This window comes from Hoplias malabaricus, chromosome 5, assembly GCF_029633855.1.
Source record: "Hoplias malabaricus isolate fHopMal1 chromosome 5, fHopMal1.hap1, whole genome shotgun sequence".
In the NCBI taxonomy this organism is placed as follows: domain Eukaryota; kingdom Metazoa; phylum Chordata; class Actinopteri; order Characiformes; family Erythrinidae; genus Hoplias; species Hoplias malabaricus.
Window position 1 is genome coordinate 4,733,875 of NC_089804.1, and position 25,917 is coordinate 4,759,791.

The window sequence follows — 25,917 nt, forward strand, 5'->3', positions numbered from 1 at the left end:
GTCCAGGCTTGCCACCGTGACCCTACAGTGGAGATCAGAGAAGAATGTGAGTGTGTGTGTATCAGTGTGTGTGTGAGTTATATGAGGAAGGGTGAGGATGTGTGAGTGGTGTGTGGACGCTGCCTCTTCCAGCGCAGGTGGGGAATGCGTTCGGAACGAGGCCTGCAGCTCAGGGAGGAGAAAGGGATGATGTGTGGGAAAACAAGAAGAAAAGGGCTGGATCAAAGACTAAAAGAGAGATGCCTACCCTCCTTTAGGAGTTACATAGTGCAGTTTCTGCAGTGCTGAGCCTGGAGTAGCAAGGACAGAGGCTCTATTCCCCTGTTACAGGTCAGAGGAGCATCACAATGATTTTGAAGCTGTAATTTTAAGGTCGAAATACTACAGTGTGGCTTTAAACATTGCAGAGTGGATGTATGCAAGGGTGAGTATAACCTTCTACCATCTCTCATAAATAAAAAGACTTGTAGATTCCTGACACATTTATGCATGTCGGGCTTGTAAACAGAGCTGTGTTCTTCTGTGTCAGTCAGTGGAGGCTGCATCCCAAATAGTGCCCTACACCCTACATAGTGCACATTAAAGATAATAAAACTAACAGTACTGCATCCAGACAGTAATTACACATTAATTTGACAGGAATGGATAGCTCACTAGAAGTGATTTTAGACAAACATCGCAATTACGTGAGTGGAGAAACCGTTAATTATGGTGTGGTGTGGAAACATCGCTCACTGATCATTTATACGTTCAGACAAGGAGAACTACTTTATTAAACTCTGAGCCAAACCAGAGGAATACTGTTACTCAGAACGTTGCAATAAAACATTTTCCTCCAAGAATCTGTTCCACTCTCAGGGCACAGCGGGATCAGGTTATTTACCTGTAAACATGTGAAAAAGACTGAGGCAGAGGAGTATGGGGCTTGCATCTATAGTCTCTTACACACTACAACAACACAGGAGTGAAATAAGACGATAACTGAAGCTTGTGTATGATCTGTGTAAGAATAACTCACTCAGATTCAATTTAAAAATCAGAGAAATGTGCTGGAGGCTAACGTCCTCACAGTTTTACATTAGGTCCTATGACATAAATGCTAATATGTCTAACAGCAGATAACTTTTTCTCCTCGTTATGCAACACGGTGGGATCCTTTACGCCCTTGACGTAAAAAGGTGGTTGGCATTTGCACTTCTGAGTGCTGAGACTCTCTCTAGCGCAGGGAGAGGAGCTGTATTACATTAGCGGTGCACTCTGAACCAGACACTCTCCAAAATGGCACCCATGTCAAAACAAAAATCAAGTGACTGCAACTCATGGACAGCTGTCTGTTAACATTATACTTATGAAAAGAGGTGTTCCTGAATTCTTTAGTGACGTGGAAACACAGAGAAATGGAAATAAGTGTGTGTGTGTGTGTGCATGTTTTAAAAGAAAGCTAGAGCAACTCACAGTGTACCCTTCCATTCCCGGCTCCCCCTGTGGCCCCATAACTCCTGGTTGACCCTGAAAGTAATGGACAAAACAGAGAGTTTGCATTTGGGCCAGAAAAGGTGACTGCCACCTGAAGGGGTTTGTTTGTCAAAAGCAGTGTGTGCTCAGCAGGGGTCTCTACTGAGCTCCAGAAACATCTTATAAAGATCTTCCTATACATTATTTCAGCATGGGGTCCGAACATCCGCCCTGAGAAAGGACTCCTGCTGAAACCATTTCTCAGTTACTGTGGAGTGGTTGTTGTTATCCAGCGTGAAACTACTGCATTTTATTTTGTAGTTTCACACTTTGGTGCCCTGGACGTTCCTGAGTCTCCCTCTGCTTCAGATCCCACCGACTGTCCTCGGACCACCGAAGCGGTGGGGGGTTAATTACTGTGTACAGAAGAGGAGGATTAATTCCTGGGATCTGAGCAATCCCTAATGGATTTAGGGAGGAAAAGAAAAGCTCTAATACCCCATTAGGAGCCTTTGATTTCAGGCCAAGCGCCGGGACTGTTTAGACAAGCTGGGTTTTAACAGCCAAAGGTCAGAGGGACTGTTTTGTCTGCTGCCTTTGCTTTCCTTTGGTCAGGTCAAGTGTAACAGCCTGCAAGGGACAGTGTGGGACAACGGCTACTCCACTCCACTGTTCAGCAAATGAAGGCGGTCAGTATCAGAGCCAAGACACTGCTCTGTTCCAGACTGAAAACAAATCTCTCCTTCTGTTCCTGACCTTGCTACAGTTTAGCAGCCTTTAAAGGAGAAGTATTCTTCTCCAAGAGGGAATGTAGTTCTGGGTGTTAATGAGACACCTGTGACCTGCTTTGGTCAAAAAAGCCCTGTTCAGAGCGGCTGTTTCCGTACCTGCTCTTTTAAGAGAGACAGAGAGACATTAATGAGAATTAAGAGAAGGCACTCACTGCTGGTCCTCTGGTCCCACGAGCTCCTTTCAGTCCCCTTTCTCCAATCTGTCCGATTTCTCCTGGAGATCCTGGCTCTCCCAAATGACCCGGGGCACCTCGATCTCCCTGATACAAAGCGGCATCAACAGATATTAAATGAACTTAAAAATGAGTCCAAGTGCACAAGGAGATAAGTCAACAAGTCACTTTATTCAGAGGTGGACATATGAAGCATCTTCACTACCTACGTAACTGCCATTCAGTACCTTCCTTAATGCCATCTTTGCTACCTTTTTCAAACATCACCTTCAATGTCTTCTCAACTAACACCTTTGTTACCTTCCTAGTTGATTTCTTAACTTCACTACCTATTCTACTGCCTTCTTCACTACCTTATCAATGGTCACCTTCGCTATGATTTAGCTGCCTTCTTAATTGCAGTCATCACTACCTTTTTAGCTGCCTTCTTAACTGCCATCAATACTGTCTTATTGCCATTTTCGCTACCTTCTTATCATCTTCAATACTATCTTAACTGCCATCTTCACTACTGTCTTAACTGTCATCGTCACTACTGTCTTAACTGCCATCTTCACTAATGTCTTAACTGCCATCTTCACTACTGTCTTAACTGCCATCTTCACTACTGTCTTAACTGTCATCTTCACCACTGTCTTAACTGCCATCTTCACTACTGTCTTAACTGTCATCTTCACTACCGTCTTAACTTTCATCTTCACTACCATCTTAACTGCCATCTTCAATACCGTCTTAACTGTCATCTTCACTACCGTCTTAACTGTCATCTTCACTACCGTCTTAACTGCCATCTTCACTACTGTCTTAACTGTCATCTTCACTACTGTCTTAACTGCCATCTTCAATGGCTTTATAACTGCCATCTTCACTACTGTCTTAACTGCCATCTTCACTACTGTCTTAACTGCCATCTTCACTAGTGTCTTAACTGTCATCTTCAATACCTTCTTAACTTCCATCTTCACTACTGTCTTAACTGCCATCTTCGCTACAATTTTAACTGTCATCTTCACTACTGTCTTAACTGTCATCTTCACTACCATTTTAACTGCCATCTTCACTACTGTCTTAACTGCCATCTTCACTACTGTCTTAACTGCCATCTTCACTACTGTCTTAACTGTCATTGTCACTACTGTCTTAACTGCCATCTTCACTACTGTCTTAACTGCCATCTTCACTACTGTCTTAACTGCCATCTTCACTACTGTCTTAACTGTCATCTTCACTACTGTCTTAACTGTCATTGTCACTACTGTCTTAACTGCCATCTTCACTACTGTCTTAACTGCCATCTTCACTACTGTCTTAACTGTCATCTTCACCACTGTCTTAACTGCCATCTTCACTACTGTCTTAACTGTCATCTTCACCACTGTCTTAACTGCCATCTTCAATACTGTCTTAACTGCCATCTTCACTACTGTCTTAACTGTCATCGTCACTACTGTCTTAACTGTCATCTTCACTACTGTCTTAACTGTCATCTTCACTACTGTCTTAACTGTCATCTTCACTACCGTCTTAACTGCCATCTTCACTACCGTCTTAACTGTCATCTTCACTACCGTCTTAACTGTCATCTTCACTACCGTCTTAACTTTCATCTTCACTACCGTCTTAACTGCCATCTTCACTACTGTCTTGACTGTCATCTTCACTACCGTCTTAACTGCCATCTTCACTACCGTCTTAACTTTCATCTTCACTACCATCTTAACTGCCATCTTCAATACCGTCTTAACTGTCATCTTCACTACCGTCTTAACTGTCATCTTCACTACCGTCTTAACTGCCATCTTCACTACTGTCTTAACTGTCATCTTCACTACTGTCTTAACTGCCATCTTCAATGGCTTTATAACTGCCATCTTCACTACTGTCTTAACTGCCATCTTCACTACTGTCTTAACTGCCATCTTCACTACTGTCTTAACTGCCATCTTCACTACTGTCTTAACTGCCATCTTCACTACCAATTTAACTGTCATCTTCACTACTGTCTTAACTGCCATCTTCACTACTGTCTTAACTGCCATCTTCACTACCATTTTAACTGCCATCTTCAATGGCTTTATAACTGCCATCTTCACTACTGTCTTAACTGCCATCTTCACTTGGTCAAAAAAGCCCTGTCATCTTCACTACCATCTTAACTGTCATCTTCACTACCGCCTTAGCTGCCATTTTTCCTGCCATCTTATGGTCTTAACTACTCTTAGTTAGCTTCCTAAATGCCTTCTCAGCTGCTTTTTTCAACTGCGGTCTTAACTACCTTCTTAATTTCCATCCTAGGTGACTCCTTTCCTGCCTAATGGAACGTCTTGTCAGCAGTCTCCTCAGATGCCACTATAGCTATATTCTATACTTATCTGCCTTTTTAACTATAATCTTTGCTACCTTCTGAACTGCTTTTTTAGCTGCCTTCTCAAATGTCTTCTAAGTTTGCCTTCTTAACTGCCTTCATATTCTCAGTAAGATTAGGCCATTTCAAGCACCACAAGATGCAGTTCAAGGTTTTAAAGAGTGCACAGTCATGGCATCCCATGCAAGAAAGGACTGGCCGAAAAGCTTTTCCACGACTTGGTTGATCTTCATGTCATGAAATGATGTGTTACCTTCTTTCCTGGACGGCCGCGGTTGCCAGGTAGCCCCTGTTTTCCCTCTGCTCCCTAATGGAAAGATAGATACATGTTTGAGTTACTAAAGAAACACTTACAGTTATTCATTTGGCAGGAGCTTTGATCCGAAGCGAGTAAGGGCATGCACAGGCCATGACAGGAGCATTACACAACTGCAGGAGAACACAGCACATCTATAAATACTGGAATACACAGTATATCTGTTATGATTACTGTATTTATAATGCTGTAAAACTGAAGATGAACATATTTCCAAATATCACATTTTAATTTTGCATTAGGAAAGTTAACAAACACAGGCTTCTTGAGTTTTGCTTCTCTGTTAGAGTAGTGTAAATAAGTATATACAATATATACAGCAATTTTTATTATATTATTTTTATTATATATTTTTTTTCCTTCTTTCTACACTCACAGTCCATTCTCTCAGCTCCACTGACCACACAGGAGCACGTTGTAGTTCTACAATAGCACACTACAATCCATATATTGCTCTGCATACTTTAATGCAGGTGCGATGTGGTGGTGGATCATTCTCAGCGCTGCAGTGACACTGACGTGGTGGTGGTGTGTTAGTGTGTGTTGCGCTGGTACGAGTGGATCAGACACAGCAGTGCTGCTGGAGATGGTCACTCACCGGGAATCCTTTCAAACCAGGTTCTCCTGGAGGTCCTAGAGGTCCAGGGTCACCAGTCTCTCCTCTTTCACCTGGCTCTCCCATTGGACCTCGGTCACCTGGCTCTCCCTGTGATGGGGAGTGTGTACACCACAGTGTAATCAGACTTGACTGCTAAATGTAAACTGCCCAGTCATGAGCTCAGTGTTATTAAACGTTTACTAACCTTAGGTCCATCTTTTCCCTGAGGTCCATCTTCTCCTGCTAGACCTGGAGGCCCCTGGGAGACAAATATTACACAAAACATTGGTCACAAAACACTGAAATAAAATTGATAACAGACAAGTGGGAAATCTAACACCGGCTACAAGATGGGACCCCTCTTTGCCAGAGTCAGTTTAAATGGACCCTGGCTAATTTTTTCCCAGCACTACAACAAAAGCAAATGTCACCACCACCAAATGCTGCACTGTCCGCAAGCATTGTGTAGGAGCAAGCTAGGGTTTTGAATACTGAGTCCTGATTGGCCAAACAAAGGTGTATTAACTCATTAACACAATTGGCCTTGCTCTCTTGGTGGGTGGTCCCAAACAGCCCCCTTTAAACAGCCCCCTTTAAAATCAGATCACATTGAAATCATAATGAAATGAATGAGTGATTGCTGGGAACATATCGTACAAGGAACATTTCTGAAAGCCTCCGTGGCTCAGCCATAAAATCTAAAACCCCTACTGTGTTACTAATCCCACTTTCTTTCTTTCCATAATTCCAAACACAAACAAAGAGCGATCCTGGAATATACTGTCTGAGATTTGAAGAAATACACTAATATTCCTCAATGAAAACAAAGTGGACTGAGTGAACCGTGGGGGAAAAAGGAGGGGGTAGGTGTGGGTGAGCAAAGCCTCTCTCTCTCCCTTTCTCCAAATGAGGGGCAACCAAAGAGAACACAAATGTTGCTCTTGGTGAGGTAAAGCAGGCACTACACAGGCTCTGCAAAGCCCCTTGGCCCACAGACTCAGCACAAACTCAACCTGAACTCAACCAAGAACAAACTGGAAGGTCCAGTTCAACCAAACACACACTGTGGACATTAGCCACGGACTTAAGTCCAGGATAAGAATGTGGACTGACCCTTAAACCCTGTTGTCCTTGTTCTCCTTCTGCACCCGTTGGCCCCACTTCACCCTGCACAGAGAGAGAGAGAGAGAGAGAGAGAGAGAGAGAGAGAGAGAGAGAGAGAGAGAGAGAGAGAGAGAGAGAAAGTCAATGGCAGAACTTACTGAGTTTTTAGTTTGTAGAAACAGAGAAACAATTCTGAAATGTAATATACGTTTATGCCTAATATAAAAATAATTACAAATATTTTCATTTGCCAGCAACTTTATAGCAAATTGATCTTCGCCAAAGGATCCCATCTATGATTTTCTCGAAGAGAAAAATATGAAAAAGATGTACACTCCTCCAACAGTTGGCCTCTTGCATCTTTTACACAGTGATAGGAAACCTGGCTGCTTCAATGTAAAATGATCTGAACCTCCTTGTTGCAAAAGGAAGGTTAAGAAACTGATAACGCTAACACTAGGTCAATGTTGGAAGAAGCTATGAACAGACACACCCACTGCTCTCCTATTGGCTGCTCATAGTCGGCAACGTGGTACTTAAAAGTTAAAAACATTTGAAATTTATACTCAAGCAAATCTCAGGGAAGCAACTGAAGCTTGGGCGCCTTGCTCAAGGGCACTTCAGCCGTGGATGTTGAGGGAGGAGACAACACTATTCCTTTACTGGACCTTTAGGCCATGGATGCCTTATAGGAATAAATACTGAATAAAACTGATAATAACGTTTTGATTTTCGGAGAATAATGCGAGATTCTCACCTTTTGTCCAGGTTCTCCTGCAGGCCCCTGCTCTCCTTCAGGTCCTGGAGGACCCTGTCAAAGCAATGGAGGAGGATTGAAAACTCACACTGACTAATGATCCGAACGTCTGTATGGCTGACCAGCTTATAGACAAGCCATGAGTTAAAATGAGCTGATAAATTATGAATCATTCATGAGTATGTTTAATGATCCAGTACATTATTATGTTACCTCAGGTCCTTGCTCTCCATCTGGTCCTGCTTCTCCCGGAGGCCCTTTAGCTCCCTGTTCAATTACAACACACACAAACAGCCCATAAACACCAGGTCATTGTTACACATCCCATCAGCACAGCACACGATCACTTCCCAGAACTGTGGGGAAAACAGTTCGACACCACTGCCCTCAAATAAGCTGACGGTCTTCTCAGGTGAAGCGTGTGTGTGTGTGTCCATCTGCCAACATGTGTGTGTTTGGACTGTGTGAGGAAACTGGAGCACCAGGAGGACACCCACGCAGACAAAGGGAGAAAAGCACGCAGCAGAACAGACACAACGAGTGTGGAGTAAAACCAGAGCTTCAGCTCCTCGCTCCTCACTGCTGTGCGCTCGGGGTCGGGGTGAACAGCGAGCGGCTCATTATCATTTAAAGGAACAGGTGCTGAAAGCGGGCGTTCTGAACAGGGGCTTTTTACACAGGGGGAGAACACTGCTGTGGGGCATATAAAAATACAATATATAAAACTGCAAGTTAGTTTGTGAACTGGAAATAGAGATTAAGCATGTATATGTGTGTGTGTATGACCTAAAATAACAGTATGTGACCGTGTGTGTGTGAGAGAGAACGGAAAACCAGCACAGCCACATCAAACATCTCCGGCTTGTTGGAGTGTGTTTTTTTATACGGCTCGCCTCAGCTGGGGGTCTGTCAGATGAAATACATGTTTAGACTTGCTGACAGAGAACACACACACACACACACACATATTCAGAGCACAGGAAATGTGAGGAGTTCACACTGCTCTTCACATCTTTACACCATCAGCCTGGTCTAGATCCACTTTTACAGGGAGGAGATCAAAAGCCTGAACTCATAAACACACACTGGATGAATTATGTTTAGCTGCTCAGTATACAACATTAAAACCTGTTTTTGTGTGTGTGTGTATCACACTGTGTTGTATTGAAAACCCATCGGACGCAGAGTTTTGATTCTATCCATCACACACTGTTTAGAGACAGACACATGGTCAGTGGAGTGATTGTCGAAGGTATAAACACTGCACTGGAACACAGCGGATATCACAGAACTAACCTGAACAAGACAGAACTTAGTGAATCATAACTTAATTTAAAGCTCCCTTCGTTTTAAATTCAGTGGTCAGTCTTGGTAGTGTTTTAGGCGGTTAATCCAGGACGGCACTTGAAGCTAAACTGAATGGAACTCAAGGGCAGCACCGTGGTGCTGGAGGTGGTGTTGCTGCCCCATTTCTGCAGGGTCTCAGGGGCTTTGACTCAAACCTCTTGACTCAAACATTTCCACCTGTTTGGAACCAAGGATATGTCATCAGTGGGGGGCGCTGTGGAGCATCACTGTGGCTGATTTCAGCACCAGAGCCAGAAATAAACAATTAGAGTAAGGACAGAGTCGTAGTTTATCCACTGTTTACAATGGTGTCAGATCAGAGTGGGATATGATACACATGTGGAAATGTTGCTGAGTTCTGAGTCATCCTCAGGAGCTCGAGAACCGTGGAGAAAAGTAGCCAACGTGCCTCAGGTTATACTAAATACAGCCCAGAAGGGGCCCGTTTCTTTTTTAGTTCCTTTTATTTACTTCTATAACACACTGCGAATGACCCGTCCAGCTCCACTGCACCTTAATGCTTTATTTAAGGCTCCGAATTCTTTCTGGAGCTTCTTTATCTCGACTTGGCCATGGATAACGTCACGGTTTGTGTTCAAAATATCCCAGAGTTAGCTAATAAGCAAATTTTCCATTCGTCATGTCATGTCAGTGGAAACTCGCCAAAAGATTCCAAATTAGTTTTGCGAATAGGATCCAATGGTTCCGAATGGTTTCTCATTGGTGGAAAAGCACTACGTTCCTCCTGAGCCTCTGGCTTCCCTCACAGTGATTCCGGTTTGGCTCCAGATCCACCTTGACCCTGGACTAGATGACTGCTTACGGACAAAGAATGAATGAATGAATATGGTGTAAAGGTGAATACTCACAGGTTCACCATGTGGGCCTTTCTCACCAGTACTGCCAGGAGGACCTACAACACCCTACAGAGAGAGAGAGAGAGAGAGAGAGAGAGAAAGACAGAGAGAGAGAGAGAGAACAAGAGTGAGAGAGACAGATAATTATAAAGAAATAAAATAGAAATAATAAGCATCTTGGGAATAACCCAGTAACACATTAAATAAAGTGGCGTAACACTACAACAAACACAAACTCATAGAGATGAAGATGGAAGTGTTTCTGAGCTACGAGGGGAAGACTTTCATACCCACATTAATCAGATATCCCAATTAAAATGTAAAAACTACTATAATTTTTAGGGTCTTTTGGGGAAATAGGAAAAAAAAGTCTATATTTTTGCTAGAAAACATCAATAAATACATTGGTTCAGAGCCAAAAAAGTGAATACAGAATGTAAATTCATTAAAGCTTGGTGTCATTAACAATGACTTTACATAATGCAAAGGAGGATGTTATTACATTTCAATTATTATAAAACGCAGTGCAGAAATATTCCGACTTGAAAGGGTTAACCCCAGGACTGTCAGTCTGTCAGTCTCATTTATAAAGGCTCTGATACTGACACTAGAGGGTGCTGTGGGCTTAATTGAGCAGAGAGGAGGACGGGTGAGAGAGAGAGGTGGGGTGAGTTGGGGTGGGCTTTGTGGGGCGGGGGGATCCTGAGGCTATAAAAAGTACAGTCTAGTTTTATGGCTACAGCACTGTAATATACTGTAACACACATCCTAGTGTCTTCACCAAGAACCATTTCCTACAGGTCTTTCTGATCCCCAGTGTCTCTGATCACATTAATGACAGAGAGTGAAGGCTGTAAAAGAGATTCTAACATCCCCAGTGATCAGTAATTAACCCTGCCAGTATGTGGAGTGTAGGAATGAAATAGGGACAGGGTAAGGACAGGGACAGAGTACAGGTGAAGTTTAAATGTAGGTTTCTGTGGGGTATGAGGGAGTGTGTGAGGAAGGTACAGTTTAAAAAAGGACCAAAAGAGTTCTAACGACTTACTCCATTAGTTTAACGTTACTAGGCAAAGTCTGAAATGTGCTCCACAACATTCCCAACTTTTATCCACACTGTCATGTGGGATTCACTGCTCTAACGCATATCCAGCCCCACAGACCCTGAGGAGCTCTGAAACTTGGAAGCTCGAGACTGCTCTGAAGAGGGAAGCTTTGGAGAAACAGGGAGGCCTTGCCCTTAAACGAGGGAATTCCTCCCAGTATAAACTCATTGAAAGGACAATTTGGCCGACTGTCTTGCTTGAAATGTGGTAAAACTGTCGGAAAAAAGATGTCTGCCTTGGGATAAATTTGATCTAAATCAGGCAGACCACACAGACTTCAACATCTATTTCTGGGCTAAATTTCTTAGCCATAAAACAATGTTCATATGACGTCTTGCATTTGGTGGGATGCCTCACACCACAGGAAACTTGAACATGCAATACTCGGAGATCACCATCGGCTTCCCAGAGCTGGTCTACTAACCCAGCAGAGTCGGTTCAATCTTGAGACTTTGCTTCCACAGATTCAGCCCCCTGGACCCAGAGAAACTCTGAAACTCAGAAATACAAGGCTCCCCTTGTGAAACTCTAACCTGGAGGAACAGGGAGGCCTTGCCCTTAAGCAAGTGAATGCCTCAAACCCTGCAGAACCTAAAGACACAATCAACTTGCCAGAGATGGGATTTGAACATGGGTTTGCTCAGCTGGTGGAGCATTGGTCTGGGACGCAGGACTGCGCATGATGCAGGTTCCGCAGGGTGTGAGGCATTCCCTCGCTTAAGGGCAAGGCCTCCCTGTTCCTCCGCACCAAACACCAGACGTCATATGGATGTTGTTTTTTGGGCTAAATCTATTTAGTCCATCATACCCTTTATTTAGCCCAAAACAGACTTTGTTTGGTCCATCTGCTTTGGTCCAAATTAAGCCCAAGACAAGCGTCTTTTTTCAGACCATTTGCCACATTTCAACCAATTTTAGATATAGGGAGATGTCTTTTTGTAGACGTCTTTTCAGCTTTCATTTTGAACCAAACAAACATAGTTTAGATTGCTGGACAAATCATCTTTAATCAAATTTGTTGAGTGGGTCCAGTTTCCAGGTTGGGCTAGTTTCAGAAGTCCTGTGAGTGGGATCCGTCGTAAGGCGAGAAGATCAGTGGTTCCCCTGTGACACATACTTCATTGTTTAAAGATAAAGAATGCATTCTTAATGGAATAAGCTCCACACGCCAAACATGTTCAGATGGAAAAGTATGTACATTCGATCTCCCCTTAAGCAGCGTTTGAGTGACACCTCTCAAGCTCCGATCACAGGCAACCCGTCAGTATTCAGTTCACTACCCAGTGTCTGATTTCACCATGAAATTAAATGAAAATCTCCCTCTCTCTGTATCTAATGCTAAAGTGTAGTTGAGTGGTGCAGGGTGCAGAACAGTGAGTCTAGTGTGTGCATACCGGTGGTCCAGGATTGCCTCGTTTTCCCGGAGCTCCAGCTTTGCCCTGCGATAAAAACACACATCAATCACAAAAAGTACAAAGCTAACATGACCTCAGTCATTACAGTCTTGTTCTGCACGCTCTGGATTCCTCAAGGCCTTTGCAGAACTTGTGCCAGCTTCTATCTGCACTCAGGATTGGAGGGTGTACTCACAACTGAATACAATCAATCAGGGATAATCCCACTTGATCAAAGACAGGAGACCATGTAGCAGTGCGATACAACACACTGAGTCTGAGATCATTACAAAACAATGGGCTTTCAGGGTTCTCCCGTTTTCAGTTTGAATCTTTGTTGTTTGAATATTTTGAAGCTCAATTCAATGGGAAAAGCACAAAGAAATAATTCCCAATGTTTTCTCTGAAGAACTTGATTAGAATCTGACATCAGTAACATGCTCTAAAAAGTTGGGGCAGAGGCAGGGTTGCCTCTGTGCTCCTCTCCTTTTAATATCTCACTTTTTATTGGGTTTTACAACAAATCCCCCATTTGTAAAAGCAGCTATCATAATGCTAAAAGGTTTGGGGTAGTCTTCCAGGACTTGATTCTTATTAGCATTAGCATTGATTACTTATTAGCATTAGCCTCATAGCGCTACTGCATTCAATTTCCAGAAATAATATTTCCTTAAGGAACAAAACTGGACTTTAACACCACTGTTGTACATTAATGCACTTATACAGCACCCTATTTTTCTGATGTGTATAATATAAAACATTTCTCTGTAGCTCTGTTTGTTTTAACGTTCAGACGGCAATAAAACACATTACACCTCTCTCCAGATTCACACATCAATTGTCCTGTTTTTACATCATATTACCGTCGTAAACATAAATAAAATCTAATATTCAAACAACTGCAATTCCCTCTGTGTTACTTTAGCTTTACCCCAGGAATGAAAGAGCAGACGGGGTGTGATTTGGGACAAAGCATGAATCAGCCAGTGCAGCGAGTTCAAATATTAAGGTGGCATTGAAAATGCAAATAAGGAGCTGGTAAATGAGTAGGATAAGCAATGCATATGTAACTAATGTATGTGTCTGTGTCTTGATTGGTGCCATAAATAAGCATCAGTAGTAAATAGTAAATTGTAAAAAATTAATCGGTGTATTTCTTTTTCCAGGTACCTGCCGAGGTACAGCCCTCTACAAACCACTAAATGTCAAATATGTGGAGACGCAGCCCATGTAGGAGATAAGGCCAGCATCTTTCATGTGTGAAAACACCTTTAGAGTGAGCGAGAGACTAAAAGAAAGAGAGAGAGAATGAGAGGAAATGCGAGAATACTTATTCCTGATTAGCAGCTGGATGTGAGTCCACAACCCTTTCACAACTGTGTGGCGGCGCTTTGAGACTAATGTAGGTAACAGGTAAAAGGGAGACAACAGCTGAAAAGGGATCTTTCACTCTTTCATAAGCAGAATTAAAGAGTACTTACTATAAAGCCAGGGGCTCCTTTCTTTCCAGGTTCACCTTTCTCCCCCTGGAATGATGAAGAGGTTTGGAATTTGGTTTCGTAAGAAGGAGGGACACTTTAACAGCTTCAGACTAGATATCCGAGACACCGGGATTATCTGCGCATTATCATTTTACTCATTCATTTGCAGGAAATTTGGTTCTGTGTCTGAAATCGCTGATCACAAATGTGGCAGGTGGAGACGTATGAGTGTGTGCTGTTGTCACCTTGCTGCCCTCTGGTCCTGGCTCTCCAGGAGGTCCATCGGCTCCTCTCGGCCCCTGACAACAATAAATATAAGGAAAATAGTTTGTTTAAACATTTGCTTTTAATCACACAACATAAATCAGAAAACCTCTTTAGCATCTTCACAGCAACTTTAAACCTTTACACTGGCTTCCTGTAAGTTTACGTATTGACTTCTATATTATTTTAGTAGTTTTTAAGGCAGTACACTCCCAGAAATGCTTCTTGTATATGATTCCATAGCACCTTGAATTTAATTTTAATTTGGTTGATAGGTATCTTAAAAAGTGGGGGATGTATGGCCAGGAATAATTAATGGTGTGTACAATATAACAGTGATAATATTTAATATCAAACTGGTTGCACTGATGATTTGGGTGCTCCTTCTAAAGAGCCCTGCAGTCCAGCTAGCCGAGCAATGAGCCAGTGGAGAAGCTCAGGCCAGGCAAAACACAACGAGCCATGAGCAGAAAAAAGCACGAGAGAGAGAGAGAGAGAGAGAGAGAGAGAGAGAGAGAGAGAGAGAGAGAGAGAGAGATTCCTGTTGATTTTGTTATTTTTTACAACATCTGAAACCTCTTCAGGACAAATCCCGACACTGTGTAGAGCCTGTGGAATGAATGCTTCATTCAGCGATTGTTAATAAGCTGGAAGTGAGCTCTGTTTTTACACCGGGGTTTTAAATGGCCGACCCGTCTCACCGTCTTCTCTATAATTGGCTGAAACACAATTGGTCCATTCGCTGCAACACTGAGCCTCCGATCAGTGCTATTCTTAGTCAACTCTGAGGCACCTAACACCAACTTTGTGTTGGCCTTTATTCAGGTTCATCTGAGACTAACTTCTTAAGTACAGGCTACGCGTCGCTGATCGACAGCAAGAACACTGTGTTTATGAACCCACGGGTTGCAGTCACTGGATTTATTTTTCTTTCCTGTGGTCACCAGTTTGCGGACCGTATGTCTGAGTTTACAGAAATTAAAATCACAGAGGCCCACAGCCTTTTTGCACCAGTGGTGTAAAGCATCCCATTGTGTTTCATAATGAGGAAGACAAGGCAGCTATCCACTGTTAGCCATATTAGCATGCAGTCTTATAATGTGTCCTATAACGGACACATCCAAGCTTAGACTGACTCACAGTTTATTGGAACAAAGCTTTGTTTACAGAACTTTCATCTGGACGGAAGGGATGTGGGGAACTAACTTATGACTAAACTTATAAAGGTTTATAAATGGTTTACAATCTGTATATTAGTAGTTATTAGTTACATTATTAATACATTAATTGTCATTAATAATCAGTTAATACGCACAGATAGAAAGGGCAACAGTAACCTGCTGTTTGCCAAATAGTGAACCCACATACGGTTAAACCCCAGATCTTGCCAGATACTGACCATGCTGTGCCTTCTCCATCAGTTGACATTAACCCTGTCAGCTCCAGCACATATTTGTTAATGAGTTTAACCATTTAATGAATTAACCACCAACAGAGCGTATTTTTATACATCAGTGATAATGTGGTGTTTACTTTACATTCTCAGGTCTGAGTTAATTCTTTATCTTAATATCTCTTGATAAGTTCTAGGACACTTCAGTATTAGACAAAGAGACTGTCGCATTTTCTATCTGTGTTACAAATAATTATTAATTACTTTTAATGTTTTTGCAACCTAATTAATAACCAAGTAATAAACAGGCATGTAAACCCTTTATAAGCCTTTATAAGAATAGTCTTATTTCAAAGTGGTATCCAAAACTATTATAAGTTGTAAGAGCGAGTTAAAACACTTGCCTAAAATGAAATTAAATGAAACTGAATCAGTTGAATCGACTCTGATTCACCTAAATGAACATATTGAAAGAGTCAGTTAAAAAAATGAGTGAGGAAAGTGAGTCCCAGCAGAGCTTCTGGAGACACAAGCTCTTTACCATTCATTTACAATCTGAGATTTCAAAGACAAGATGAAATGAACAGACCTTTGCAGAAATGTTAAATGCTAAATTCCAAATAATGTTAAATCCATGGTGTGTCTTTCCGTATTTTAATGATTCCTAGACCCTTTCCTACTGCAAGGCTGACAGGACCTTTGATAGAGAATTCCCAGTAAACTGAAATCCTTAATGAAACAGCTGGGATAATCCATGTCTGGAAAAGCCACCCAGAGGCGACATCATTAACTCCATGACTTCAGCCTCATTGATGAAAAGCTTGCTTCAAAGAAACAGGAAAACAAGTCATGAAGTAATGCACTGTCTAAACAATGTGTGTGTGTGTGTGTGTGTTGGTGGGTAAGTACTTCCATATGTATATAATGGTATATTGGAATTACATGCACACAAGAGTTTTGTGTATTGTCAGATGGAAGATACTCAATGACGTTAATGATGCTATAAATAGGGGGAAGGAAAACACACACATATGTGCACAAACATAACCTTGTATTTGTGAATTGTGGGGACATTAAAGGAACTTCCATTCATTTTGTGGAGACTTACTGTTAACTCTTCCATAATTACTGCTAGTTTGAACCTAAACGTCACCCTAACCTTAATCATAAACCATAACGTAGTTATGTTCCTATGGAAGTCATTTATATGCTGGCCACTAGGTGTCTCTCTGGGCTGCTGTAGACAATATTGAATTCATTCCTAGTCATGCTGTGGGCACACACACACACACACACACACACACAGACACAAACAAACTAGGGAAATTCAGCAAGAAAAAAATGTGTGATGATTATAGATTTCTGAGATGACTGTCGTAATATACCTTCCACTGATCACTGGCTCCCATTCAATTTAATTAATTTATTCATTAATTCACTCATTTAGCACTACATTCTATATGTTATAGATATATTATATTCTACATACTATATTCTTCTGTAAGCATTCTCTGTACGAATGTCACTGCTTCTTGTGATGACATCATATTTCAACATGCAGTGTATGGTTATACCATGCAGGTTACAGCAAGATTTTCCCTCAAGGGAAGATATCAAGTGTGATATGGAGGATATACGTGAGTGACAGGATGTCTGAAATAAAGTGTGGAATAAGGAATATGGAGTAGGGAATATGAGCTATAGAGTTATAGTGTATACATTGTATAGAGTGTGGAGTATATGGTAGGGAGTATGGTGTAGAGAGTAGAGGGAATGGAGTACAGAGTAGGGAGTATGTAGTACAGAATAGGGCGTATGGAGTATAGAGTTAGGAGTATAGAGTAGGGAGTATGGAGTATAGAGTAGGGATTAGGGAGCATGTGGTATGGAGTAGGGAGTATGGGGTATAGAGTAGGGAGTAGGGAGTTTGGGGTATAGAGTAGAGAGTACGGAGTATGGGGTATAGAGTAGGGAGTTTGGGGTATAGAGTAGGGAGTATGGAGTATAGAGTAGGGATTAGGGAGCATGTGGTATGGAGTAGGGAGTATGGGGTATAGAGTAGGGAGTTTGGGGTATAGAGTAGAGAGTACGGAGTATGGGGTATAGAGTAGGGAGTATGGGGTATATAGTATGGAGTATGGGGCATATAGTAGGGAGTATGGAGTATAGAGTATGGGGTATAGAGTAGGGAGTATGCAGTACAGTGTAGGGATAGGGAGTATGGGGTATAAAGTAGGGAGTAAGGAGCAGGGAGTTCAGAGTGGGGAGTATGGGGTATAGAGTAGGGAGTATGGAGTATAGAATAGGGAGTATGGAATAGGGATTATGGGGTATATAGTGGGGAGTAAGGAGTAAGGAGCAGGGAGTTCAGAGTAGGAAGTATGAGTATGGAGTATGGAGTAGGAGTATGGAATATAGAGTAGGGAGTAAGGAGCATGGAGTAAGGAGAGGGGAGTTCAGAGTGGGGAGTATGGGGTATAGAGTAGGGTGTATGGAGTATAGAATAGGGAGTATGGAGTATGGGGCATATAGTAGGGAGTAAGGAGTATGGAGTAAGGAGCGGGGAGTTCAGAGTAGGGAGTATGGGGTATAGAGTAGGGAGTATAGAGTAACGAGTATGGAGTAAGGGGTGGGGAGCTCAGAGTAGGGAGTATGGGGTATAGAGTAGGGAGTATAGAATAGGGAGTATAGAGTAAGGAGTATGGAGTAAGGAGCAGGAAGTTCAGAGTGGGGAGTATGGGGTGTAGAGTAGGGAGTATGGGGTATAGAATAGGGAGTATGGAGTATGGGGCATATAGTAGGGAGTAAGGACTATGGAGTAAGGAGCGGGGAGTTCAGAGTAGGGAGTATGGGGTATAGAGTAGGGAGTATGGAGTAGGCAATATGGAGCATGGAGTAAGGAGCAGGGAGTTCAGAGTAGGGAGTAGGGAGATGAAGAAAGGAAAAGCACGGTGTAGTGGGTTGCTGTATTAGCTTTTTCTAAGAAATGCCAAACTGATATTATACCCTTCTTCCTTTTGGCCCAGACATGCCTGCAGCCCCCCTGGGGCCTGGTGGACCCTGGAGAGAGAGAGAGAGAGAGAGAGAGAGAGAGAGAGAGAGAGAGAGAGAGAGAGAGAGAGAGAGAGAGAGAGAGAGAGAGAGAGAAAGAGTACATTAACATATTGTATATTCCTGTGCCTGTTTGACTCAGTAAGGAGACTGTGATGTTATATTTTCTATTCAAATACAATCCAATCAAGTCTTTGCAACACACATAAAACTATCATGGAGATACTCTACAGAGTAAGTCTAGGTCATTGGGTTCAAATATAATCAGAACTTACAGATGGACCCTGTGGACCCACTTCACCTGGAGCTCCTGGCAAGCCTGGATATCCCTTAACAGGAGAGAAGATGAGGTGAGGAACAATTCAGGACAGTTCTGAAACAAGTCGCCAGTGATCGAGTAGTGCCACAGACCTCAAGAACCATGCAACTTCTGCCCAATTCAGCTCTCTGAAAAAGACTAGCCTCTGAACGAGGTTTCAGTTTCTGTTTGTTGGAACAATGTTTATGGTCCTTACCATGGAGCCCTTTTCTCCTGGAGGACCCAAAGGGCCTGCTGGACCACGGTCACCCTGAGAAATCACAGAGGCACACAAATGACAGGTCGGTCTTCTTCAGGGCACAGCCTTATCCACGGTTCACATTATTGAAAAGTATAGGCTTGCCAAATGGCCTCTGACACATTTTATGAAGCAGACTGGACTGGACTTGAGCAAAAAAGCAGGTGTAATAGAAGGCGTTCTACCTTTTCTCCAGGTGGTCCAATAATGCCGGAAGGTCCAATCAGTCCCACTGCTCCCTGTGCACAATACACACATGGTAGAGGACAAAAGGAGAATGGATAGAAACATGAATGAGTTAAAAGTATACATGACCATACAACCATCAAAAGGCCAAACCTAAGGCAGTGGCTAATCACGCCGCCTTAAATCTTAAGATGTATGGTTCACTAGCTACTCTAATGTGTAGATCTGAGTTTGGAAAACATAACCATACACCCACATACTTGCCAGGAATACCCTCTTATATTTCCTAAGTTCTCATATAACCCATGATGCCACAGTAGCTTTGTAACAACCTTTTATCTCCAATGTCACTGTCCTTTCTAGCTGCCTCCTTTAGATTCTTCACATCGCAGCATCTATGCTTTCAGAGACGACAGATGCAAGGACATTTTTGGTGGATAAAGTAGTGTGTCATATAAGTGCCATAATGAAGTCCAGCTTCATGAAGGTGTCATTAGCATCTGCCAAATCTATTTTTCTTTTATAACAGAATGACAGCATTTACAGCTAAAAGAGCAACTTAAAAGGCGGGTTTAAGTATCACCATTAAAGAGTTAACACATAACAAATGCCCCAGCAAGGTTAATAGACCAAGGCTCCCATTAAATTTGGGTCCTCTCTCCACCCTAAAACTCTTCCAAACTAGCTTTACTGCCAGACATCTGCCATTTGGCTCAGCGTTTGCGCCAGCCACCTTTCAACAGCTGCACGTAGATGGTACAGGTCCTTCCCGATCTTGGCACTGTCCGTTAGAGAAGAGTACGTACTGGAACTGTTTACACAAGTACTTAGAGGGGCATATAATGGGAGAATCTCTTGTTTACATCAGGAACCCACCAAACCAGACACTCAAGGCCACCCAGTCAGTTTTGTGTGCTCAGCCTAATCAGAAAATCTGATAAAACCAGACATTCTGATTCTGACGTCAAATGCAGAGACTTAAGAATTGCCCCTCCTCCTCATCTGAGTTTGTCCAATCACAGCACTGGACCCACGTTTATGTGAGAGCACAAAGAGTAAAAACGGAGAAAATGAGAACGGAGACGAAAGAGAACAGAGTGAAAACGGCTAAAACCAGGGCTTCTGCTCCTCGCTCCTCACTGCTGTGCGCTCGGGGTCGGGGTGAACAGCGAGTGGCTCATTATCATTTAAAGGAACAGGTGCTGAAAGCGGGCGTTCTGAACAGGGGTGTTTACACAGGGGGAGAACACTGCTGTGGGTCTCGTGGGTTTTGGACCAAAGCAGGTCAGAGACGTTTCATTAAGAAACAGAACTGTGTTCCACTGTGGAGAAGACGGAGAGTATGTTTCCTTTTTGTAAAATATTGATTGATATTTCTTTTCAAATTGTAGTAATTTCATAACTCAAATTTTTTAGTGAGTGAAAAGACAAAAATATTTACAACTTTCAGTTCCAGTTAATCACTTGAGCCATCTTACCATTTTCAGTAAAAAAAAAAAAATAGCTGCTGGGTTCAAAAGATGTAAAAAAGTGGAAGAAAAGGAAATGGATGTTTTGGGGATAGCAACAATATAAATACTGATATTGACTGCTAACTGTAATTCATTAACTCAGTAAAAACATGACCTTCGTCCTGTAAAATATTACAACTGTAAATTAAGAATCATCCACTCAACTACATTCAACAGCGGTCAAGACCACTCAACAAACCGCACCACCAGTCCTGCACTCCCAGTCACTAGGCTGCGCCATAAAACACCCACTGACAGACACTACAGCCACCACGAGTCACCACATCTGTCCAACTTTGTATTTCCTATTTTATTCATTGAAGTAAAAACATTTCTGCAGTAGAAGCAGTAGTATAAGGAATTTTAGCACAGCTCCACATCCTCCATGTGATCAGAGGTGGATTTATTCCATAAATAATATATTAGTAATAATGTGGGAATTATATTCTAAGGAATCAAGTTTATTATGTACTTGATTCCTTAGAATCCCCCATTTAGCTGTGGCTGATATCGAAGCAACCTTCAAAACATTCTGCCCATGCTGACTCGTGTGCCAATTCCTCAGAAGGCATCTCTGTAACCAAATCCTGTACGAGACAAGCAATAAAAGCAGCAATATATCATCATGTTGCCTGCACACTGATATGCTAAGGTTCGCTAACCAGCATAAATACAGCTGTGAAGATACTGGAACAAAAAGCAGGCTGCAATTCATGCAAACAAGCAACATTGCTTCATTTGCCAGCATTTAGGACATTTCAGACGTAGCTATGTTCTCCAGTTAGTCTTCGGCTGATGCCAAGGTTGGTTGCTCCTTTAAGCCCAATCCTCCGGATCTCCAGATGATGACACCACATGTCCAGAAGATACTGGAAGTCCGGTTTAGTTAAGAGAAGGTACAGAGGGCAACATGCAGCAGAACTGGTGAACTGAGTAAATCAGTGTTGGTAAGGTAGTGGGTAACAGTGTAAACAAAACGTGACTTAGATTTCCACAGTTCTGGTAAAGATCTCTTTTGCGGTGCCCCAGTATCTACTGCCCTCCAGGTTTCTCCAGGTAAGATTTATTATACAAGTACTGCACGACACGCTGATGTTCATTATCTACCAACTACATTTGTCTTGACTTAGAAAGTGGCCCAAAAGTAGCTAGGATTAGACATAGGTTTTCCATGATGACATTTTCCTAAGTTCAGTTTTCCCCAGGCTGTGATCATAAATCTTTTGCGGGGGCTACTGTAATAGGGGATGAAATTGAGGAGAGTAGGGCATCCATCAGAACTGAAGCACACTTTTGTCAAGTTTCACCAAACGTTAAACTGCTTTGTTGAGCTTTGATTAGTGCTTCAAATTTCACTACGCAATAAAGCCTTGGAAATCAACCAAACCAACCTTGAATTCAGAGTTGGCCAAAGTTCTTGGCCTGGGGCCTTTCACTTAGACTTAAGCTGCTTCATGGTGCATTCATTGCTGACAGCAGTGTAATCCTGTATAATCTTCATAGAAAAGCATTGGCCAATAGAATGGGATCCTTTGGAGCAGCTGCATACGAGCCTAGTTTCGCCATGCTCAATGTCACATGTTGAAAGCTCACTGCATTGGTCTTTGGAGCAGTTAGACCTGCATCATCCAAATCGATGGAGCTCCAGTGGTTACCTTTGGAATAACCTGGGGTGGGGTATTTGGTTCAGTTCTTTCAGTGTGGGGGAGTCATAACCTGGGGGCACAGGAGGGTATCTGTGGAAAGCAGTCTAAATCCTTTAAGTGAGGCATGTTCAGAGACAGATGGCATCATAGGCTGTAAAAGTGTACAAGCTGATTTAGGAGTGGCTAGAGATCCACGTCACTAGCACATCACAGGGTCATCTCCAAGGCATTACAGGAAGGTAAGATATACACAGTATATGTTATTGCCTTCATCTTGGTTTTTCACTCATGATTTCTCCCCTCTTCTCTGTTCTTTTACTTTCACTGATGAAAGAATAGCTCTGCGAAATACACAGTGTTAATCCCCAGTTTTTGCTGAATTTCCTCCTCATTTATCAGTCATCTTCAGTTCCCGCAGCCAGCGAGTTTTCCCCTGATCCCCAGCCTCTGGAGGGTGGAGGTGGACTCATTCTCATAGACGCACAAGAATGACCCACTGCTTGTTTACAAACTGATGCATGTACAATGCCATATACAACTGTTGAGAGTGTCCGTGGAGAATGAAAACTGCCCAGATATGTCACATCTGCTGTCATATATCTGTGGTGAGGATGGGGGAAGTGGGAGATGTCATAACCAGCCCGAGAGCGAGGCCATCTGCACTCTAGGACAGTTTATGTTTATCCTGAATGCAAACCTGCAATCTCCAGGGCATAGGGCCAATGGTTACACAGTGGGAGCCCCCACCACTAGAGTTAAAAAGGAAAAACAACCATGTTTTATCCTGCCCTTACTGATGTAGACACTGATGTCACTGAGCTCAGGAGAAGCCTCGAGAGTTGCAGATGTGTGTGTGACCATAGAGTGCAGCTCATCCAGACAAGCCACAGCTAAATCCTAATCCCTCACACATGCCAAGACAGTGTCGACACAGCGCAGGGGCCTTGTTCCTTTAGTTTGATTCCTCTGAATATGCAGAACACTGGCATAGGAAAACTAAAGGTTTAAAGTGACAGGAATAGGCAATTAAAGAAAAAATAGCTGACACAAGGAGACACATGAAGAACAGATGTTAACACAGATGTGACTGATGTTGTTCCAGGTCCCTATAGCTGTGATTCACAGCTGGTAACTTGAGGGATGTTGCCTGTTTGAACTGTTCTTGTCAATCACTTAAACTAATGTTTCTAAACTCTAACAGTAAGGGGACCAATATCACCTGGGCTTGGAGGAGCTCTTGCACATAGATTAATCCCTTCCACACTTCAGTTCTTTATATTTTGGGTCCGCATAAAGCCTACTTCCACCAGAACCGGTAACTGTGCTGCATTATCGGTAACTGTGCCTACATGCACTGGTCCTATTTTGGTGCTTGCCCTGAGGCAGACTGGCATCCACTTGGTAGAAGAACAGTACAACATCTGACTATTCTGATCATCGTAAGATTTAAACCCCAAATTAAAACCTGACAGCTCTGGTTTTACTCAGCTGCACACATTCACCCCCAGGTCTTTTAGTGCAGGGATCTGGGACACTCAACAACTGTTGTTTTCTTTCAAGGCCACAGATAATTTGTTCAACTGTTGTTTGTATGTGAAGGATAAATATCTGTTTTATTTATAAATTCTGATGTCTAACAATCTGTTCTCCTTGCATATCCCATGGAGGCTAAAGAATGCTGCATTGACCTACGGGATTTCTACCCGAGATGCTTATCTGTTTGCATGGTCAATTCCAGCCAGATGCCAAATCTCACCATAATTAAGCACCCATGTGCTGCTATTGCAATGCACATCCAATGTCTAAATGTCTCCACAACTTAGAAAAGGAATACCCCAACACCCAACACTATCATTGAAATACTAGGCAATCAATGTATCCTGTGTGAAATAGCAAGCCTTGTGTGGTACGTCCAAATCTGTATAACAGCAGTTAATTAAATGGAAATGGAAAAAAGAATGCACTCAGATTTCCTGTGGGTAACTGTAATCAAGTTCTGTGAAGGAATGGTTTTGAACTGATTCTCACAGTGACACTGCTGATCTTGCACAGGCCGAGTCCTGGTTCTCAGGAACTCACTTCTGTAGCTGCTGTTTGATGCTGTACACAACACATTCTGATGTGTTCCCAGATGTGCCCAGTGTCCTACCCTTACAGAGCTCCCTTGACACGAGAACTAGCCTAAACACAGAGCTGACAAGAAAACAAACAGGCCAGAGTTTCTCAACTTCAGAGCTGCTCGCAGATTCGTAAACGCAAGAGTTGGAGCTTTGAGTGCTGAGAAAATTCAGCATGTCAAAGATTGTTTTTATTTACAGTAATTAAGGTCAAGAGCAGAGAAAGTCCTAAAAGCATCACTAGACCACAGACACAAATCTCAGCCAAACCAGAACATGGCTTTAATTTCTGGTAAAATAAATACTAACAAGCATTACACATATTACATGGGTACTGTCAAAGCAAAGGACTCACTAGAGGGCCACTCTTCCCAAGGTTTCCTGGATCTCCAACTTCACCCTGTCAACAATATAAACAAATCAATCAAGAGATCAGTCACAGATTAGTCCACTGGGGATACAGTGTAGCCAAGCAGAAATTACAGAAGCATAGGCTGAGTGACAATGTTAATTACAAAAAGTGTTGAAATAGTACAAAAGTAAACTAGAAAGACAGTTAAAAGCAGACATTATTACATTTTTATCAACAATAATGAGTGAACAATGGTTTTAAGCCTAGTTTACTGTTGTGCAAGGCATCAAAGGAGTCCTATGTTTATCCAATTGCTAATGGACCATTAGCAGAATAATATACAAAACCATAAATGGCATAGGGATGCACTTTGCAGTCCAGAACAAAAGCAGCAACATCATGAAAATATATCTAAGAAAATAAGATATTGGCCCAAAGATTGAACCCTGTGGGACACCCTTTGCGACCTGATCAGATTTATTGCATCCCATGGACACATATTTTTTCACAATTCTCTCTGAAATATCATATTTACCCAGTTCCAAAATAAAACATGAATATGCTGTGCCTCCAAACTGACAACACCCTTGATATCATGGAATGCTAGAGCACATGGCAACGCTTACAGTGCTTTATCTCTTTTATGGCCAGTGCTGTTATTATCCTCTAATGACAGTGTGGGAGAATTCCTGCGCGGTCGTAACAAGTCTAGCAAACCAATTTATTACCAAAACAACCTCCCCTTTAATAGAGCTGCATCAGCCTTAACGAGATGGAGGCTAACACCCAATGAGGAGCGCTCAGTGGAACCGAACTTCATGAAACACGGCAGCACATTTCACACCAATGATGACAGCAGAATAGAGGTAGGCCACAACTGGAATCCAAACTATCTTCTGCTCCAGGCATAACAATGCAGTGGGGTTGATTTCATGTGTAATTCAACTGTGAAACACACTTTAAATGAAACAGTTTGCAAAACATAGAACAGAAGACAAAGTAAATGCTGTGTACCATGAACATACACAGATTTATCAACATCTGGATAAAAAAGACCTTCATTCTGAAGCATTTTAATATATTCAACTGTATTCAA

The 25,917-nt window shown here is 42.3% G+C and overlaps 1 protein-coding gene across 1 annotated transcript in view; it reads right to left on the bottom strand.

Annotated features, from left to right (window-relative positions):
* LOC136697956 (collagen alpha-1(XXIV) chain-like) overlaps positions 1–25,917 on the bottom strand; it is a 109,029-nt gene that overhangs the window by 21,873 nt on the left and 61,239 nt on the right. The window contains exons 24-41 of the mRNA XM_066673320.1: positions 24,825–24,869; positions 19,195–19,248; positions 18,968–19,021; positions 18,728–18,781; positions 18,408–18,461; positions 13,990–14,043; positions 13,745–13,789; positions 12,264–12,308; positions 9,776–9,829; positions 7,773–7,826; positions 7,560–7,613; positions 6,812–6,865; positions 5,904–5,957; positions 5,699–5,806; positions 5,038–5,091; positions 2,399–2,506; positions 1,456–1,509; positions 1–22 (exon numbers count right to left, since the gene is read on the bottom strand). The exon at positions 1–22 is cut by the window's left edge and continues 32 nt beyond it. Coding sequence (XP_066529417.1) covers positions 1–22; positions 1,456–1,509; positions 2,399–2,506; positions 5,038–5,091; positions 5,699–5,806; positions 5,904–5,957; positions 6,812–6,865; positions 7,560–7,613; positions 7,773–7,826; positions 9,776–9,829; positions 12,264–12,308; positions 13,745–13,789; positions 13,990–14,043; positions 18,408–18,461; positions 18,728–18,781; positions 18,968–19,021; positions 19,195–19,248; positions 24,825–24,869 — 1,021 coding nt within the window. The remainder of the gene's footprint in view (positions 23–1,455; positions 1,510–2,398; positions 2,507–5,037; positions 5,092–5,698; positions 5,807–5,903; positions 5,958–6,811; positions 6,866–7,559; positions 7,614–7,772; positions 7,827–9,775; positions 9,830–12,263; positions 12,309–13,744; positions 13,790–13,989; positions 14,044–18,407; positions 18,462–18,727; positions 18,782–18,967; positions 19,022–19,194; positions 19,249–24,824; positions 24,870–25,917) is intronic.